The sequence below is a fragment of the Oncorhynchus keta genome, chromosome 19 (genome assembly GCF_023373465.1).
Source record: "Oncorhynchus keta strain PuntledgeMale-10-30-2019 chromosome 19, Oket_V2, whole genome shotgun sequence".
Lineage (NCBI taxonomy): Eukaryota > Metazoa > Chordata > Actinopteri > Salmoniformes > Salmonidae > Oncorhynchus > Oncorhynchus keta.
In genome coordinates this window covers 41,570,936-41,592,068 of record NC_068439.1, presented here as the reverse complement: position 1 = coordinate 41,592,068, position 21,133 = coordinate 41,570,936, and the positions used below count along the sequence as shown (strand labels likewise).

At 41.0% G+C, this 21,133-nt stretch overlaps 1 protein-coding gene across 2 annotated transcripts in view; it reads left to right on the top strand.

Moving 5' to 3' along the window:
- The first annotated feature begins 7,278 nt into the window (after nucleotides 1–7,278).
- Nucleotides 7,279–21,133, top strand: part of LOC118398316 (dolichyl-diphosphooligosaccharide--protein glycosyltransferase subunit STT3B-like) — a 96,129-nt gene continuing 82,274 nt past the window's right edge. The window contains exon 1 of one of the 2 annotated variants that reach the window (XM_052470593.1): nucleotides 7,279–7,761. In XM_052470593.1, the coding sequence (XP_052326553.1) occupies nucleotides 7,505–7,761 (257 nt within the window). In that variant the 5' untranslated portion in view covers nucleotides 7,279–7,504. The remainder of the gene's footprint in view (nucleotides 7,762–21,133) is intronic. The other variant, XM_035793526.2, reaches the window with a different exon arrangement.

Sequence of the window (21,133 nt, the reverse complement as noted above, 5' to 3'; positions counted from 1 at the left end):
CACACTTTCAGAGTAAATTTGCCCGCTTACGGTTGAGTGAATGAATGAAAGCTGCCAAACAGGGTTAAGACAGTTGATACCCACATATTAACACCAGAGCTCCTTTGGCTTCCTGCCCCCTTTAACACCACTTTGCATAACCAAAGGTTGTTTGTGTTAAAAGGAAATGAACAATGCTTTCGCGAAATTGAATTAGTATTACGTTGCCATAGAAACGTGATTTTCATTTGGGCAGGATTAACAGAGCATTAATACACTTGTATTTATTTTTGAACCTGTTCCTACCTTTGTAATACATGAGTAGAACCCAACTGTAGGTTGACTATGTGGACGTGTTGAAGAGGACACAACAATGGCTTGCATTTTTCTGTTGTGTCTGTCTCTATTTCATGCATTTTTACCTTGTAGAGTACTATAGGCTTTCCAGGTCTGTTTTCTGTTTTTTACATTTTTTGTTTGTTTTCTTGATAAAATACGGTGTCTTCGGTCAGCATAATTAGAGATACTTTTTCCACTGGTGACTGTGATGCACAGCTGCATATGCTGTGCCGTTCCAGGTACCCCTGTTAGAACAGGTACCCCTGTTAGAATAGGTAGAGCTCATTAGAGTCAACAGGCTCTGGAGCAACGCATGCTGCTTAGCCCATTATACTGTTAAAAGTCCCTGCTTTCATACATAAACATTGAAATAGTTTCCAACTCGATTTGGTAAATTGTCGAGCTTGTATAATAAGAGAACGAAGCTGCTAAAAAAGATTCTAAAGAATAGACTAAACATCTGGCTTTGTTATAAACCAATGGGGACAAAAACATCCTGTCTCTGTGTTTTTAACATGCAAGTGATGTTCGTTAAATTATTAGCCTTTTTAAATGATCATTTGGTAAGTCGCTTGCTGTGTGAAACCCCGACAAATTGCTTGAGCCGATCGATAGATGTAAAGAATGGTACTTCTACTCCAAAGCTCTCAGACAGACTATGTCTGTTTCAAATACCCATTCATTTGGATGGTATTGTAGTACCACCAGCAGGCCTCTTTATCTTCTCAACCTCAGAGCAGACCCTGCTTATCCCTTATGAGCCAACAGACAAATAGAGGATCATGACTATTTTCAACCAAGTGTTGCTCACCACCGATGACTGTAAATCTTTGTGCTTTGCTTGAGAGCCAAGAGCAAAGGGGGCCTTTTTGCCCCCCTTTTTATGCTTACTTGTGTACACATGTGAGCCATAACAAGTAAGTTATGAACCTCAGATTGCTCACTCAATTTTAAGCCCCCAACCCGCCATCTTGAACGAGAATGGCTTTCCAAGAGAAGATTCCAAAAGGAAGCTGAAGAGCGAAGGCCCAGCTGAAGTCCCGCCAACTTGAATCTTCGTATGCAAAGCCAGTAAACAAGAAACAATGAAAGAAAGAGAGTAACAAACATACACTCAAGGCTCTCTCTCAGGAGACAGAAGCAAGCAAATCTGCCCTGTCCGGCATCTGGACCCACAGCAGCTTGTTTTCATCTGTGCTGTGACAATGCAATTGAAACTATCTTCACAGCATTGTATTTTTCATAGATTTTATGGAGGCTAATGTTACTGTTGTGGAATATGCAGGCATTTGTGATGAATGAGAGACACTTTCTCTAGCTGAATTCGACCCTTTGGCTCTGAGCTGCAATAATAGCACACTTATGCAGTGGTTTGTCTGTATTATGGACCTAATCCGATTCTGGTCTACCTGCAAGGCATCACACTATCACTCTTTCTTCAATACTGTTCTCTCTTAGTCTATTATTAACGTTTACAGTCAGTAACGTATACCACACTGAGGCGACACAGATGTTGCATTGGAGGGAAGTGAGTTGAATAAAACGATTGTTAGATAGGCTATCTATTGAATTATGTTCATATCGTATTCTTCTTTATATCTATTAACATTCAATGTTTCTCAAGATCGCTGTTTAAAAAAATGATATTCAATGGCCTTATATTTCGTAGAAAAGCCTACTTTGTTATTGTTCAGGGTAAAATGCTGTGAAGAGATATTTTCAAGGGCAAGGACTGTGTATTTTGACTTGAATGATGAACCTAATATAAACATAGACAGCCAAGTATGCAACATATACTCTATTCCAGCAACGTGTCAAGTTATACCTTTTTTAAAATTTATTTATATCAGTTGAATATAAAGTGGTATGCATTATAGTAATAAGTACTGTTATAATACCCACATTAGTTTTCCCTCCAGGGATGTAAACTACCCATGAGTCTTTCTTGTCTCGTGGAAAATATTGTGATGAATGTGTTTGATTTTGCACAATGTTATATCCAATATTATAGCCTTTAAATCATTCAATCTATTGATCTTCAATCAATCGTATCACACTCAATTAAAGAAACTCACCCATTTTCTCTGTTGATGCCTCCTTATGTAAAAGGTGTAGAATAAAAGCGGTAAACTGTACTATCCAGAGAGCTACAGTGCATTCGGAAACTATTCCAATTTTCCCACGTTTTGTTACAGTACAGCCTTATTCTAAAATGTATTAAATACATTTGGATCCTTATCAATCTACACACAATACCCAATAACAGGTTTTTAGAAAGGTTTGCAAATGTATGAAACATTTAAACAGAAATACCTAATTTACATAAGTATTCAGACCCTTTGTAAGAGACTCGAAATTGAGCGCAGGTGCATCCTGTTTCCATTGATCATTCTTGAGATGTTTCTACAACTTGGAGTCCACCTGTGGTAAATTCAATTGATTGGACATGATTTGGAAAGGCACACACCTGTCTCTATAAGGTCCCACAGTAGACAGTGCATGTCAGAGCAAAAACCAAGGCATGAGGTCAAAGGAATTGTCTGTAGAGCTCCGAGACAGGATTGTGTGGAGGCACAGATCTAGTGAAGGGTACCAAAACATTTCTGCAGCATTGCAGGTCCCCAACAACACAGTGGCCTCCGTCATTCTATAATGGAAGAAGTTTGGAACCACCAAGACTCTTCCTAGAGCTGGCCACCCAGCCAAACTGAGCAATATGGGGAGAAGGGCCTTTGTCAGGGAGGTGACCAAGAACCTGATGGTCACTCTGATAGAGCTCCAGAGTTCTTCTGTGGAGATGGGAGAACCTACCAGAAGGACAACCATCTCTGCAGCACTCCACCAATCAGGCCTTTATGGTAGAGCGGCCAGACGGAAGCGACTCCTCAGTAAAAGGCACATGACAGCCCACTTGAGTTTGCCAAAAGGCACCTAAAGGACTATCAGACCATTGGAAGCAATATTCTCTCGTCTGATGAAACCAAGATTGAACTCTTTGGCCTGAATGCCAAGCATCCCGTCTGGAGGAAACCTGGCATCATCCATACGGTGAAGCATGGAGGTGGCAGCATCATGCTGTATGGATGTTTTTCAGCGTTAGGGACTGGGAGGGATCGAGGGAAAGATGAACAGAGCAAAGTACAGAGAGATCCTTGATGAAAATCTGCTCCAAAGCACTCAGGATCTTAGACTAGGGAGAAGGTTCCCCTTCCAACAGGACAATGAGAATGCCCCTCTCCACACAGATGTGATTACTACTTCTGAGGGTTAGCGCTTGAGGCAGTCACCTCATTCAAGTACTTGGGAGTATGGCTAGATGGTACACTGTCCTTCTCTGAGCACATATCAAAGCTGCAGGCTAAAGTTAAATCTTTACTTGGCTTCTTCTATCATAGTCGCTCCTCTTTCACCCCATCTGCCAAATTAACCCTGATTCAGATGACCATCCTACCCATGCTAGATTACGGAGATGTAATTTATAGATCGGAAGGTAAGGGTGCTCTCGAGCAGCTAGATGGACATTAACCATTCGGCCATCAGATTTGCCATCAATGCTCCTAATAGGACACATCAGCGCACTCTATACTCCTCTGTAAACTGGTCATCTCTGTATACCCGTTGCAAGACCCACTGGTTGTTGCTTATTTATAAAACCCTCTTAAGGCCTTACTCTCCCCATATCTGAGATATCTACTGCAGCCCTCATCCTACACACACAAAACCCCTTCTGCCAGTCACATTCTGTTAAAGGTCCCCAAAGCACACACATCTCTGGGTCGCTCGTCTTTTCAGTTCGCTGCAGCTAGCGACTGGAATGAGCTGCGACAAACACTCAAACAGCACAATTTTATCTCCAGCTCTTCATTCAAAGACTCAATCATGGACACTCTTACTGACAGTTGTGACTGCTTCGCTTGATGTATTCTTGCTTCTACCTTTTTGCTGTTGTCTGTGCCCAATAATGTTTGTACCATGCTGTGCTGCTGCCATGTCGTGTTGCTACCATGTTGTTGTCATGTTGTGTTGCTACCATGCTGTGTTGTCATGTGTTGCTGCCATACTTTGTTGGTGTCTTAGGTCTCTCTTTATGTAGTGGTGTGGTGTCTCTCTTGTTGTGATGTGTGTTTTGTTTTATATTTTATATTTTTAATCCCAGCCCCCCGTCCGCATTTTGCATTTTGGTAGGCCCTCATTGTAAATAAGAATTTGTCTTAACTGACTTGCCTAGTTAAATAAAGGTTAAATAAAATGACCCTAAGTACACAGACAAGACAATGCAGGAGTGGCTTCAGGAGTTTCTGAATGTCCTTTTGTGGCCCAACTAGAGGCCGGACTTGAACCCGATCGAACATCTCTGGAGAGACCTGGAAATAGCTGTGCAGCAACGCTCCCCATCCAACCCGACAGAACTTGAGAGGAACTGCAGAGAAGAAATCAAGAAACTCCCCAAATACAGGTGTGCCTAGCTTGTAGCGTCATACCCAAGAAAACTCAAGGCTGTAATCGCTGGGTCTGAATAGTTATGTAAATGTGATATTTCAGTTGATTCATTTTAATACGTTTGCAAAAATGTCTAAAAACCTGTTTTTTCTTTGTCATTATGGGGTATTGTATGTAGATTGATGAGGAAAACTATTCAATCAATTTTAGAATAAGGCTGGAACGTAACAAAGCTTGGAAAAAGCCAAGGGGTCTGAATACTTTCAGATACTTGCACTGTATACCTAAGTTACACAATGATGTCTTTGCTGGGGGACAGATAGTAATGAGAACACATGGCCAGTGACTTGAAATCACTGGTCACTTTAATAATGGAACACAAGTCACTTTAATAATGCTTACATATTTTCCATTACTCAACTCATATGTATATACTGTGTTCTATTCTATTGTATTTTAGTCTATGCCGCTCCGACATTGCTTGTCCAAATATTTATATATTTTTAATTCCATTTATTTACTTAAGATTTGTATGTATTGTGTGTATTGTTGTGAAATTGTTAGATATCACTGCACTGTTGGAGCTAGAAACACAAGCATTTCACTACACTATAACATCTGCTAAACATGTGTATGTGGCCAATACAATGTGATTTGATTTGATCTTCATTAATACCCATGCCCCAGCAGAGAACATCCAAGGGCAATAGAAATATCACTTCACATGAAAAATTATTCATCTTCACAATCTTACGGTCTCTCTCTTGTCTACAAGACAAGACAACCCATTCCATACCTTTTAACCTATCAAAGTCAACTGGGTTAAAAGGTACCTCAAAAATCCTCATAGTTTCTGGAATATTATACCTAATTTTGTTTTTCCAGAACTCAGAGGGCTTTTTTTTTGACTACAATGTCCATATATTGTGGGTACACTTCCTGTGAAATAGGCGGGTTTTCACAAGCAGGCTTTAATGTGCTGGGCTTTGTTGTATAAACCCAACTTTTACCTCATAAATGTTTTATATGGAACAATGGGTCGATATTACATAGAAACAAGATGTTATTTTACCGTAACTGGTTCTCGAAAAACATTGTCCTTGTCAGCCAATTAGTTAGTATTATGTGGGAATCTATATATGCAGAGAGAATTTATGGAAATACTTTCAAGCAAGGAATATGACACTGTTATTAAAGCTATACCTAGTGGGATAAAAACTTTACTTCAGAATAATGCATATTTTGGAATATCTCCTATTGTAAGCGATATCCAGGTGAATGGCATAGGTCTACTAGATACGAAATTCAACAATCGTTTATTAAGGGATATTTTCTACAGGAAGTCTATTCCCTCTGCGATATTTTGTTGGGCTTCATCGTTTGATGTAAACTGGCGCCATGCTTGGCTCACTCCACACGCATTTATGGTGATCAATAAAGTAAAGGAGATCTCCTTTAAGATTATCCATAGATTATATTCGTGTAATGGCTTGTTTTCTAAATATATACCTGACGTTACCAGTGAATGGAGTTTTTGTGAACTAGAAACTGAATCTATTGAACATTTATTATGTCATTGTTTACATAGTGAGGTGTTCTGGACTGATGTAAAACTATAATATCTTGGCCACAAAATGCATACAACCTTTGACAATTCTAAGTTTGACATATACCACACTGATTCCGCAATTGAACGTGAGTATGTCATAAATCTCTTAATTTTATTAGGAAAAATGTTCATACACAAATCAAAATTTATGAAGAAAAAGACCCTTTTCTTATTTTTAAAAATCTGATTTGGACAACTATTTTTAGAGTCATTAAAAAGTATATAAAACAAAAAGCAAAAAAATGTATTCACTACATGTCTGTATTTGAATTGATATAATGTGGATTTTTTGTTTTTTTGTTCTCTTATTTTTTTGTGGAATCCCTCTGTCTGTTCTGTTTCGCTGTTTAATAAAAAAAACAATACATTTCCATGGTTTCATGTTTGTGATTTTTATTTATTCTTGTTGCCAAATACTTCATACACAAACAAAAATTCCAAAATTCTATCCCAAAATTACACATTTTTTTGATTGAATTTAATGATCTTGTTAAGACATTATCCCTAGTAAATAACAACTATAATAACATCTTCCTGAATCATTATAATTCGTTTTTTTTTTCAGAGTGAATACAATTGCACTAAAATTGTTTATTTTATAAATGATTTTATTTATATTTTTTGTATGTTTGAGTATTTTCTTGTTAATACCTGTGTTTTTATTTTATTTTTTAGACGTGTTTGATGTAGCAATGTAAGTAGATTTTTGTATTATGAATAATAAAATATAAAAAAATACATTTCCAGGGTTTTCAACGTTCAACGTAGGTTCTGATATTTCATTGGTAATCAATTCGGTCTGTTATCATAGTACTTGCGCGGGATTGGTTTTTGAATATCCAACCGCTCAGCAGTCTTTGGCTCCGCCTTGTTGTACCTGTCGTTCTGTGAGAGGCTGTCAGGGTTTTCTATTGTCCCGCCCATTCCATCCCATCTGATTACATTTTACAAGAGCGTGTGCGATGTAATGGTGGTTGTCACTGACGAACGTGAATAAAAAAAAGCCGGTGGACACAGTGAAGATAAGGACACTAAACCACGTCAAAAAACCTTGGCCGCTGTACGGGAATAGCGGGAGATAGTGGAGCGTGCTCACTACTCTTTCAAACGCGACCGACGCCGCAAACCACGCAGAATATGGCGGAGCAGCACACAGCCACGGACGGCAAGCACAAAGCGTCTCCGAATGCCGGGGGATCGCTGCATGGTAACAGCCGACCCAACGCCGTGGGTGGAGGGGGGAAAGGAGGCCTCTCTGGCGGACTGGCACAGCCAGCGGGGTGGCAGTCCTTACTCTCGTTTACTATTCTTTTTCTGGCCTGGTTGGCAGGCTTCAGTTCTAGACTTTTTGCAGTGATCCGGTTCGAGAGCATCATCCACGAGTTCGATCCATGGTAAGTAACGTTAGCGAACTGCAGTATTAGCGAGCCAAAGCTAACGTTGGTTGCGTTAGTCAATAGGATTGCTAGCCAGAAGCGGAGTCATGTTTGCTGCTGTTCTAGATTGGTTGATGCCTAGCTTCATTGACTGTATTGTAATGTCTCGTGATCTGTGTCTCCCTGACCTCATAATGCTGTTTTTGTAGCCAACTTTCATGGCGCACAACTTCCCGGTTGTAAAACTTTCCCTGCTTTCTCCCGGACGGTCTTTGAAAAATGATGAGCTAGCTAATAACGAACCAGCTACCGTTATATAACTAACACGGGACAACCTGCAAATCAACAATTTGCTCAGTGTTATGAATAAGCTGACAGATTGTTAGCCAGCTGAATTAGCTAGGCAAGCAATGTCCTGAAGTCAGAACTTCCTGGACATTTCCTCATGAGGAATAGGCCTAGAACTTTATTTTTCTTGTCATTCATTCATTCACTCATTATTTTATTCACTCACTCATCAAAGTCGGGTATCCTAGTCAAAGTCGAGGTTATCGTGGCTCCAAGAGGACAGTCAGTGCCACTTCTCACTTCAGGTACAATATTGCCAACTATGTTGATCTGCGTCTCAGGTTTTTAGAGTTTTATTTATAGCCTCAAACATCCGACGTTTGTGGTAATTATCGATACTTTAGCATATACATGCAAGTACAGCTCTTTACAATTTTATTGGCCTCCTAACATGAATATGTGGCCACTGGCCAGCTTGAATATTTGGGCACTGCCAATTTATAATACAAATCAAGTTAACGTGACACATTTTATGACAGCAGGATTAAAACCCGGAAGCCAGGGGTGTCTCCCCTCGGTTTGTTCTTTGTAATCTCTACACACAATAGCGGAATAATCCTATCTGTCCAAACGGCTGCCTGCCCTGCCATTTTTTTAAAATCAGCATTGCAGTGTCCCATTCAAAAACCACAGCTGATTGTGCTTTTATTTCATGTTGAGTATTGGCTAATAACCCACACTGTTGTTACTGTAGTGGCACCATTTAAGTATTGGTTAGTAGTGTACATGATTGCACAAGGTGCAATAATGCCCCTACTGAAGTGAAACATCTGAGTTAATGCATTACCTTAGATGAAGTGCATGTTACTCTGCCTAGGCAGTGTTAGTGTGCACTTCTCTTTTAAATGGATTTGGGCAATGAGCCCTGCATTTACTTCTCCAAAGTCAGATGCCTAGACCTATGTGTGTGTTGTCTGTATCAAGTACCTTCAAGTATACTATATTCAAGGACTTCCTCAGCAAAATTGCAAGGAGACTCAATGCAGAATTGCAGTGAGCCCTGAATAACACCCTATGGGCCCTGGTCAAAAGTAGTGCACTATATCGGGAAAAGGGTGCCATTTGGGACAAGTCCAATGTAACAGGATTGCATTGTTTTGGCATATGTCTGATATGCTGCCTAACTGACTACCTTGGGTGGTCACATGGTTCCCTAGCCTCTCCATGGTAAATGGTTAGCTAGCTGTGTGGTTTACTAGGTAACCTGAGGACGGTGGGAAGATTATTAACCCATCTATCAAGCTCTTCCGGATGTCTTATTTGAAGCAGCAGCTTTTTTGTAACCCTCTTGCTATTCTTATAGGGTTCATTCAGAGCTTTCCTCAAATCAATTCTCTTGCATGACATCAAGTTTGTGTATAGCCTTGTTCTGTTAAAAAAAAATATATATATATATAAATAAATGTAGCATCCAAATGCTTGTGATCGATACATCACCAAGAGCATTTTACCCGACCGCGAGAACAGAATGCGGAGATTGGATTTGTCAGCAGTGTGCCAAGCTAATATTGAAATATGCAAACATTGTTTGTGATGGAACAGTGAGTGGCATGACAAGAATGTTATCTTCATCCCTGCTCTCGAAGACCAGGTTATTTCAGATATAGTATAGTCAATTTTATTTGCCTTATCTGGTCCATAGGCTACAGTTTTCAAACACCATGATACGTCAATCAGTGTCATGTTTCGTCTAGAAGTTTGTCATATTTTTATTGATTGCAGCTGACAAAACATCCCTTGGATCATTTAAACAATTACAGCACATCTCACTTGTCAAGATGCTGCATTGACTGACTGAGGGGATTGCAAGCGCGTCATTGAGCTTACTGAAACTCAAACCACAAGGTTGCAGTCCAAGCGATGGCCTACACACCATTTTTGGGGAAATGACACCTCTATTGCCAGGCGGCAATCCCTATTCTGCCAGGACAGATGTGCCCAGGTTATATGGGTGAATTACTCGGGCCTTAGGCCACAGCTATACCCTTTCATTACCCTCCAGAATGAAGATCTCCTAGGTGGATTAAACTGAAGCAATGCTTTCCGAGCTCTCTAGCAATCTCTTGTTGGTGTATAGGCCAGCTGCAGTGAGAGTGGCAGAAGTCATCAGTGATAATTGGTATTACAAAGAGTAGCCTTTAGATCACCCTTCTATCTACCTTTTCTCTTTGAAATATGCGACAAAGGTGCTACTTTTCAGATGTCCTCTAAATCACCCTGACGAGACGACGGTGTTTAGTGATCCCCCATAAGTCATAAATAAAGATGCACCCGGTGCTCATGTATTTCTTATGACACAGCCTAACGTACAACGTTCTCTTTATACAAATGTATCATGCACATTTAATGGCCTCTGAGCTGTCTAGGTAGAACCTGTTTTCAAGGTCCCCCTCGGCAGCAGACAATATGCCAAATGGAGTTGTTTCGTCAAGCTATTCGATCTCATTATTGGCTTAGTCATCAATGCCCCCCCATCGTACATGTATCAAAGCAAATTGCTTGAAGCAGGGAGAGTGCAACTCCCCGTGAACAGTTACTCTAATGCGTTATGTGGTGAGGATCTGATTCTGATAGATGCATCTAATAGAGGCTTGGCTGAAGAGTATCCCAAAACCTACATTTATTCCCTGCAGCATCTCCGCCGCAGCCATCTGTCCAACAGGTAATGCAATATGCAGTGCCCGATTTTAACTGCAGTGGGTGGCAAACTTTGTACAACAAATGTTCAGAATCCCTATAATGCATTGTTTGGAGCACAGGGCAGGAGGCTTGATTTGATGCCCGCCAATGAATTTGGGCCTACCGGAGCTGTGGCTCATGAGTTCCAGTTGAATTTAGCCTACATCATCAAATGTAGCCAGAGGCCAGAATTGCATATACCTCAAGAAATGGGTAATTAACCAAGGAGATTGATTTTTTTATTTTTTTTGTGTGATTAAAAGCGTCATTTAAACACTGGATAGTGAGTGCTCATGTTGAAAGAATCTATACCGCTTCAGAATCTTTAGTGTTCTTAGCATTGGATCACTCTACCCAACCTCTTGGAAGTGACTCATCGAATAAAAATCAGATTCATCCTGATGATCATTGAATTGACATGTGAAAAGGAACCTTTTGTTGGACTTGTATTGACACAGGGCAGCTTTGTGAGCTCGCTGTGTGTTTCTGTGAAGCACATTTTCAATGCCAAAGCTGCTGTTCTGGCTTCCGTTAGACTCCAGTCCCAGGCATAACCAAATTCATATCACACACCCAACACGGAGGTAATGACCAAATACACACTTTTATTCTCCTATTGTCTTCAATCATGGCCCTCGATGCTAGGCTCATGGTTAACTTCCATGGGCAGGGGCGTTGGGTGAAGAGATATTGCTGACGTATGTGGTTGTGGCAGCACGTGTAGGCGCTGAGCTGGCAGGAAGGAGCTTAGAGCTCAGGGGAGCCATCGGGGAACACAAAAAAGCCCTGCTGGCATATAAACATTTGTTTGTTTTTGTGTTATTTCATTCACATATACACTGCGGAATCTGGCAACCCACGACAAAGCACATGCATTCCTGTTTTTGTTGATTTCTACCTCGACTTCTGTCTCATTGAGTAAGCCTCGTGCTGTTTTTATTTTTGTTACGAATGCGTATAGTGTTAGACTGGGTTTTGTGGAGTCGTTCTTGGCTACAGACAGCAACAAGGTCCTCTCATCCATACAACCCTCATTGCAGTTCATGAGGATGGTTGACGCTATGCACAGCCGGGATGGGGATTGTGGTTGAGTTAATTGCACGGAATTGGCAATCACTGACGTTCCCCCATTGCTATACAAATTTAAATATACATAGGTGTGACTCTGAAAGTGTGCTCTGCGTAGGTTGCAACGAGAGCCTCTTCCTGACAACAGCCCAGATGCCACGCAGTTTCGCCGCGATGGAGGACACGCGTGTGTGTGTGTGTGGGGGGGGTTACTGACCTAGTGCAATGGGATAAAACGTATCGCTTGCAAAACATGTATGGGAGTATTCTGCCAAGATATCCCCAGGCTTGTTTTTCTTTTACATCTTCTCCCTCCGACTACACACACTTGCTGGACTTTTAACTGCCATTTTAAACGGCTACAGTAGGCCTACAGTCATTTTCAGATATTTTTGTATTTTTATTTTTATGTAGATCCACTTGACCTAATAGCTGGAGTGTTTGCTAATGATTAGGCTGGGTTTCTGTATAGCACTTTGACATCTGCTGATATAAAAAGGAGACTTATAAGCAATTGTTTTGTTAACTTTGTCTATTAAATGTTCTACCTCTCTTTCCAGCTGTCCTTTTTGATGCAGATTTAATTCTCACGTTGCTCCCTGAGAGGATGGTTCGTATTCGCGCAGTGCTGAATAATTAACCTTGCGGTGTATTTGAAGTCCACAACGACTTAAAAAAAAAAGAGAAGAGAAAAAAGTGTCAACTTCGTTTGCCTTTTTATCTGGGATATTGCTCATCTCTCTGGGATGGACTTGATGGGCGGAGGCCTGATTGTGCTAGAAGTTCTGACAGCCATCGGTCGGTGGGGGCAGAAGGGCACCTTCACTGACTGACAAGAGTCAGCAGTTTCACTATGGGAGAACGCACCTTTTATGGAGCGAAGGGGAAGGAAGCAGAGAAAAAAAAGTTGTCTATGGCCATTCAACCAGGCTGGAGAAGGTAGTGGAGGGGTCAAATAATCAATTGTCCAAAAAACTAATTGGCATAACTTTTGGAATTTTTTCCCTTCTTTTTGTTCATTGGGCTGGGAATCCAGTGGGAGTTATTTTCCGAAGTTATAAGATTAATATTGACTTTCTTGTAAGGCCGATGGGGTTGCCTAGTTAGAGCAGAGCTGCTTTTAATAAGATCAAGTGTTTAATCTATCTTGGCTGAGAAGTTAAAGCTGAGCGCTTAAGCGTGTTTTGTTTGTCTTTCATCCATTTTCATATTAGCCTACAGCCATTCTGTAACTTCTTACAAACTTGCTTTTGGAAGGCCTTAGGCTGCTGTTTTGAGTTTTAAGGTTGATCGATGGACTGAATGCAAGGATTATTGTGAAGGTTAGGCCATGGTTTCTCTTCGAAATACAGACGGTATGATTTTCCATGCTGTTTTTGGGTTGGGGGCAAAAACCGCCACTGCTTGTACCTATAAGAAATCTAAGATGTGTCAAATGATATGCAGCTCAGGGCTATAGCTTTGCATTTGGTTCGCCAACTTGCTAGCTTAGTGGCTAGATGTCAAGCTTCGTGGTTACAGCAATGACATTCTAGCCGAAGTACCAGTATCTTTAGCTAACTTTCCACTCCTTGTCATTGCAAAGTGACTGGATTTTCTGCCATCTTAAAATATGAACATTTCTATCATTAATGAGCTTGAGGGGTTGATCCTGATTTGATAGCCGTGAGGGTTATCTTTCAATCACAAAGATTATGCAAATATTGCTAAGCAACCATTTTTTTTTTTTTGTTCAGACTAAACCAGTCCGTGTCAAGTTACCAGGTTACATCTAAATATTGCAATTCCAACCACAACCTCTGTCTTTTGCTTGGCTTTTAAGCCTCAAAATAAAACTTGTTAATGTTATTTCCAACAACCAATGAGTTACTCTGCCGTAAATCCAGCTGCATATTGAACATTGCCAAAGAGACTTGCCTTTTAGCAATGACACGGAGTGGAATGTTGACTAAAGACTCTAGCCTGGGTACCAATTCTATCCCCTCTTGGATCAAGATCCATGTTGCCTAAATTGTTTTGTGCGTCGCAAGTGTTTTTGTAACATTATTTTATTGGAATTTCACAATTTTCACCCATATTGAGATGACAGAGCAAAAAAAAGCGGCACATACCGACACACACCCGCGTACATGTATACAATCTTCCTCTCCCCGCCATTCTCGCCCCTATCCCCGTCATTGCATCTCTCAATACATACATTTTAAATGAACATACAGACAGAAATTAAACACAAGCTCAGTTCAAATAAAGAAGTTAGGTCCAACACACAACTGTGGTGATCTGTTTCAGAATTACACTGTACGTTCCAAGAAAATCCTTGCAGCATAATAGCTGATAAATCAGCTTCTAGATAATTTAGATAAGGTTACCATACTTTGTAGAACCGACCTGTTTTTGAATGCAATGTACATGTCAGATATTCCAGTGGCACCCATTCAAATAGTATCTTATGCCAGTCTTTAATAGAGCGGACCCTCTCACTAATCTGCTGTAAGAGGATGTTTTTCCTCGCTGCAAAAGTAAGGAAAGAATGCCTACTAGGAGACCTGATGAACCCCCAAAAAAAAAAAAAAACAGAACACTAGACCAGTATCTTTAAAACATTTGGAACATGACTGTAAACTATGTGTTAGGGTGCTTTTATCAGTCTTACATTTAAGACACTGAGGTGAGGAGGATGAGGGTCTGAAAGCATGTCTGATTTGGAGTTATATGCAATCTGTATTTATTTTTTATTTATTTCACCTTTTATTTAACCAGGTAGGCAAGTTGAGGACAAGTTCTCATTTACAATTGCGACCTGGCCAAGATAAAGCAAAGCAGTTCGACGCATACAACAACACTGTTACACATGGAGTAAAACAAACATAGTCAATAATACAGTATAAACAAGTCTATATACGATGTGAGCAAATGAGGTGAGATAAGGGAGGTAAAGGCAAAAAAAGGCCATGGTGGCAAAGTAAATAAAATATAGCAAGTAAAACACTGAAATGGTAGATTTGCAGTGGAAGATTGTGCAAAGTAGAAATAAAAATAATGGGGTGCAAAGGAGCTAAATAAATAAATTAAATACAGTAGGGAAAGAGGTGGTTGTTTGGGCTAAATTATAGGTGGGCTATGTACAGGTGCAGTAAATATGTGAGCTACTCTGACAGTTGGTGCTTAAAGCTAGTGAGGTAGATAAGTGTTTCCAGTTTCAGAGTTTTTTTGTAGTTCGTTCCAGTCATTGGCAGCAGAGAACTGGAGGAGAGGCGGCCAAAGAAATAATTGGTTTTGGGGGTGACTAGAGAGATATACCTGCTGGAGCGTGTGCTACAGGTGGGAGATGCTATGGTGACCAGCGAGCTGAGATAAGGGGGGACTTTACCTAGCAGAGTCTTGTAGATGACATGGAGCCTGTGGGTTTGGCGAAGAGTATGAAGCGAGGGCCAGCCAACGAGAGCGTACAGGTCGCAATGGTGGGTAGTATATGAGGCTTTGGTGACAAAATGGATTGCACTGTGATAGACTGCATCCAATTAGTTGAGCAGGGTATTGGAGGCCATTTTGTAAATGACATCGCCGAAGTCGAGGATTGGTAGGATGGTCAGTTTTACAAGGGTATATTTGGCAGCATGAGTGAAGGATGCTTTGTTGCGAAATAGGAAGCCAATTCTAGATTTAACTTTGGATTGGAGATGCCTGATATGGGTCTGGAAGGAGAGCCTACAGTCTAACCAGACACTTAAGCATTTGTAGTTGTCCACGTATTCCAAGTCAGAGCCGTCCAGAGTAGTGATGTTGGGCAGGTAGCGATCGGTTGAGGAGCATGCATTTAGTTTTACTTGTATTTAAGAGCAATTGGAGGCCACGGAAGAAGAGTTGCATGGTATTGAAGCTTGCCTGGAGGGTTGTTAACAGTGTCCAAAGAAGGGGCAGAAGTATACAGAATGGTGTCGTCTGCGTAGAGGTGGATCAGAGACTCACCAGCAGCAAGAGTGACATTGATGTATACAGAGAAGAGAGTCAGTCCAAGAATTGAACCCTGTGGCACCCCCATAGAGACTGCCAGAGGTCTGGACAACAGGCCCTTTGATTTGACACACTGAACTGTATCAGAGGCTTTCGAAGAACTGGAAGACCTGGAAGAACTGGATTGCTCTGGTACGGATGCAAAAACAATATCTGTAAATCTCCAAATGTCCTCCCACATCTCTTCGTCAATAGTAACAGACAATTATTTCTCCCACACTCGTTTAACCCTCTGTGTCAACAGTAGAAAAGGACCTCAAAACATCAAAACAAACTTAGCTTTTTTTCCCCACAAAGGAAAATGTCTTTCTTTCAATGACTGACACATCATGGTTGCCAATCAAGGTGGTGCTCTTCAAAATGTCTTACTTGTCGAAAGCGGGAAAAAGTCCTGCTTTGGGAGTCGCTATTTCTCAACCATCTGCTCAAATGACAATCTTATCAAATAAACCATTTAGTCTGCGTATGCCCCTATCAAGTCAAAAGTTAAAAGCCAACATCCAGCAATCCTGGACCAAAATCGGGGTTGTTAAGAATTGGGGTAAGAGCAGAGGTTAGTTTGGACCTTCCCAAAAAACGTTGAACTTACTTCCATGATTTCAGTGTGTTAAGCATAATGGGGTTATTGCAGTGATCCTTTAGACTTAACTTCTGAAAAATAAAAGATCCTGTAAGGGGTATTTTGAAGAAGTCTCAATGTCTAAACGAATAGAGGAGTCATTTGTGATCCAGTCAGAAATATAACATAGGTGGGCACACCACTGATAAAGCCTACTTATTAGGCAGATTTAAGCCCCCCCACCCCCAGAGCCTGGCAGCTGCAAAACTGCCATCTTAAGTCTTGGCTTGCATTTACTCCACATGAGGAAACTTAGCCAGCGAATTACATCTGTTGCTACCTTATTGAAGAGTCGGAGTGGGATCATTTGGATTGGGTGAAGTAGTCTAGGTAAAATGTTCATTTTCAAGAGTGATGTTCTACCCAACCATGAAATCAGAATAGTTCCTGTGCTCCATATCCTGTGTTATTGTATCAAACAAGGGAACAAAATTGGCTTTGTACATTTGCTGGAATTTAGATGTTACAAATATACCCAGATACATGAAACCTGAGGGAGACCATTTTTAAAAGGAATGGGGGGTAGAGGTAATGGGTACAGAATGAAGGCTACCAAGTGGCACAGCCTCTGATTTGAGTTAAGTTAAATCTTGTAGCCTGAGAATTCACTGAATCATTTCATATTAACAAGAGATGTAATTGAAGTATCGGGTCTAGAGATGAATATCCGAGTATCCTCAGTGGACAAGCTTATTTTATGACGAACGTCACCAATGAGCAGGCCCTGTATAGCAGGCATTACGCCGATGGTCTCAGCCGGTGTTTCCATAGCGAGTGGAAATAGGAGAGGGGACAAAAGGCAGCCATGTCCGGTAACTCTGTGTGCAGAGAAGCTATTTGACCGTAGCCCATTAGTAAGGACAGCAGCCTGAGGGTCATCATATAAAACTTTAACACATTTGATTAAGTTGTCCCCAAGACCAAATTTAGTCAGAGCAAAGAATGGGTAGGACCACTCCACACGGTCAAATGCTTTCTCAGCATCTAGAGAGAGCACAATACCATACATAGTACTACGCTGATGGGATTGAATAACATTTTACGAAGCTGCCTGACATTGTTGCATGACTTACGGCCCTTAACCTCTTGCTCCTACCCGACACGCAGGCGTCCCATCTAGACATCTGGAAATGCAAATGCGCTACGCTAAATGCTAATAGCACTCGTTAAAACTCAAACGTTCATTAAAATACACATGCAGGGTACTGAATTAAAGCTACACTCGTTGTGAATCCAGGCAACAAGGCAGATTTTTAAAATGCTTTTCGGCGAAAGCATGAGAAGCTATTATCTGATAGCATGTAACACCCCAAAAGACCCGCAGGGGACGTAAACAAAATAATTAGCATAGTCGGCGCTACACAAAACGCACAAATAAAATATAAAACATTCATTACCTTTGACCATCTTCTTTTTGGCACTCCTAGATAATATATGCCATTTAGCAGACGCTTTTATCCAAAGCTAGATGTCCCATAAACATCACTATTGGGTCTTTTTTTCGATTAAATAGGTCCATATATAGCCTAGATATCGATCTATGAAGACTGTGTGATCAAGGAAAAAAATAGCGTCTTATAACGTAACGTCATTTTTTAAAATTAAAAAAGTCGACGATAAACTTTCACAAAACACTTTGAAATACTTTTGTAATGCAACTTTAGGTATTAGTAAACGTTAATAGGCGATCAAATTGATCACGAGGCGATGTATATTCTATAGCTGTACGTCTGGAAATAATGTCCGGTTAAATCTCAACCAAAATATCCGGTCGGAGACCGGAAGAAAGGCGCTACCTTGTGTCCGTTTGACCAAGAAACAAATCGTAGGCAAATGACAAGACTGTTGACATCGTGTGGAAGCTGTAGGTATTGCAACCTCGGCCCCATTTCATGTGGATCACATTCAACAATGGGTTCTAGTGGCGCATGGATATATTTTCCCATTTTCAGTGATCAGATTTTCCTGCGCTTTTCGATGAAACGCACGTTCCGTTATAGTCACAGCCGTGATTTAACCAGTTGTATAAACGTCTGAGTGTTTTCTATCCACACATACTAATCATATGCATATACTATATTCCTGGCATGAGTAGCAGGGCGCTGAAATGTTGCGCGATTTTTTTTTTTTAACAGAATGTTCGAAAAAGTAGCGGGTAGGAGTAACAGGTTAATGAGGGCCTATTACTGTAACTCCGGTAGGGCAACATCTGCAAAATAGCACACTTGGTAGTGTGTACTGTTGCTCGACCAGTCGGCGTAAACCAACATCGCTCGCGACAGAACGGTTGATTGTCAAGGGCAATGAAGTCCATTATCTTGGCTTTAATGGATTTAGCCTTTGAGTTGTCTCGCTGAAATTTTCTTACCCTTTTCAAACGATTGACTTTTGACTGCTCGATCCACACAGCAGACATTGTGTGGGCAAAATTTTACGTGGCATCATTACGTCATGTTATATAGGTATGCACGGTAGCTTTTACCTCGGCTTTAAACATCAGCGTTAAACTAGGCATTTTTATCTAATATCTACCGATCCAGTATATTGTGCATTTCTAGTTATCCGCCATCCTTTGAATCACCAGGTCCATTGTGCCTGGATCCGCAATGATTGTTTGGACATGATTTGGAAAGGCACACACCTGTCTATATAAGGTCCCAGCTCGTAGTGTCACACCCAAGGAAACTTTGCTGTAATCACTGCCAAAGGTGCTTCAATAAAGTACTGACTAAAGGGTCTGAATACTTATGGAAATGCTTTATTTAATACATTTTCACTTTTTTTTTTGTCATTCTGGGGTTTTGTGTGTAGATTGGGGTGGCAATTACATCTCTTTTAGAATAAGGCTGTAACATAACAATGTGGAAGAAGTCAAGGGGTCTGAATAACTTCCAAATGCACTGTTTCTTTGAAATGGCGTCCCTCGTGTGCACTTCCAGTAATACCATATACCCTAGTATGGTACAGAAACGGTATGACAGTATGAAAATCTGGATTCCGCCCTAGTGACCGGTGGATTTTGCAAGCAGATTAGCTCACTGATTCTCTGGGGTTGTTGATAGGCCCTTTTGGCTGGTTCCCTGACAAGCTGATTGGACAGCTGGCTGCTTGGCAGCGTAGCCTAGTGGTTAGAGCGTTGGACTAGTAACCGAAAGGTTGCGAGTTCAAACCCCCGAGCTGACAAGGTACAAATCTGTCGTTCTGCCCCTGAACAGGCAGTTAACCCACTGTTCCCAGGCCGTCATTGAAAATAAGAATATGTTCTTAACTGACTTGCCTGGTTAAATAAAGGTAAAAAAATATATAGATATTTTCCTGCCGCCTGAGGTATGACAGAGGCAGGGAGATTTTTATGGGGGCTGATGTACTATGTTCTCTGGAGATGGGTACCGTCTCAGTTTCTGCTGCTGTCTGTATGCACACAGTATCCTCTTGGCACGGCTATAGAGGCGCCTTGCCCATTTTAGCTCTGCCACTGCCTCGTGTTCAGTTCAACCGCCGCTACTGTTCAAGTAGTGTGTTCCAGTTCCTTCCCAAATGCATTGAACAGAGATGGCTTTATAGAATGTCGCTCTCACGTCACGTCTTTGTTTCAGGTTGACAAAACATTGACAGACACTCAAGGACATGGTCACCCAGGATAGTCATCAGCCCTCATAGTACATCCAGATGGAAGGAGAGGTAGAGGGCAGTGAGTAAAGGATGATGGGAACAGGAGGGAGGGGTGTGCTTGACATTCACCTTCCAGACTTCAGAGGTGAAAGGAAATGGGAGTCCGAGCAAAACAATTATCACTAGCAACGAATTAACACTGAAGACGAGCCCCTCAAATCCACAAGAGGCTATTTAATATCCAATTTGAATGTTTTGTTTGATTTTAATAGCCTTCCTTCAATGATCACTTTTTATGCTGTTCACTACATTTTACAATAGGTTAGTTCAGACTGCTGTATAAAATGTATATCTCCTTTTTGATATTCACCGGAGTCTTTCTTGGTGTTTGCGATTGTGTAGTTTTAATCAGTGCCCTGAACTGCCACATTTCTATTCTCATCCTGTCCTTTGAAAAGCAAACGGAAAGTAAATTGTCTACTTGTGACTTGCTTCTAATGACTGTCAGTGCCACAGATCTTCTATAGCAGTGGTTCCCAAACTTTTTAGTCCTGTACCCTTTCAAACGTTCAACCTCCAGCTGTGTACCCCCTCTAGCATCAGGGTCAGCGTGCTCTATAATGTTTTGACGTCATTGTAAGCCTGCCACACACACACACACACACACACACACACACACACACACTAGACAATACATTTATTAAACATAAGATGGAGTGAGTTTGTCACAACCTGGCATGTGGGAAGTGACAGCTCTTATAGGACCAGGGCACATAATAATAATAATAATAATAATCAATAATTTTGCTCTTTATTTAACCATCTTACATATAAAACCTGATTTTGTTAATCGAAAATGGTGAATAACTCACCACAGGTTAATGAGAAGGTTGTGCTTGAAAGGATGCTCATAACTGCAATGTTGTATTGGAGAGTCTCCGTCTTAAATATTTTTCCACAGTCTGTGCCTGTATTTAGTTTTCATGCTAGTGAGGGCCGAGAATCCACTCTCACATAGGTACATGGTTGCAAAGGGCATCAGTGTCTTAA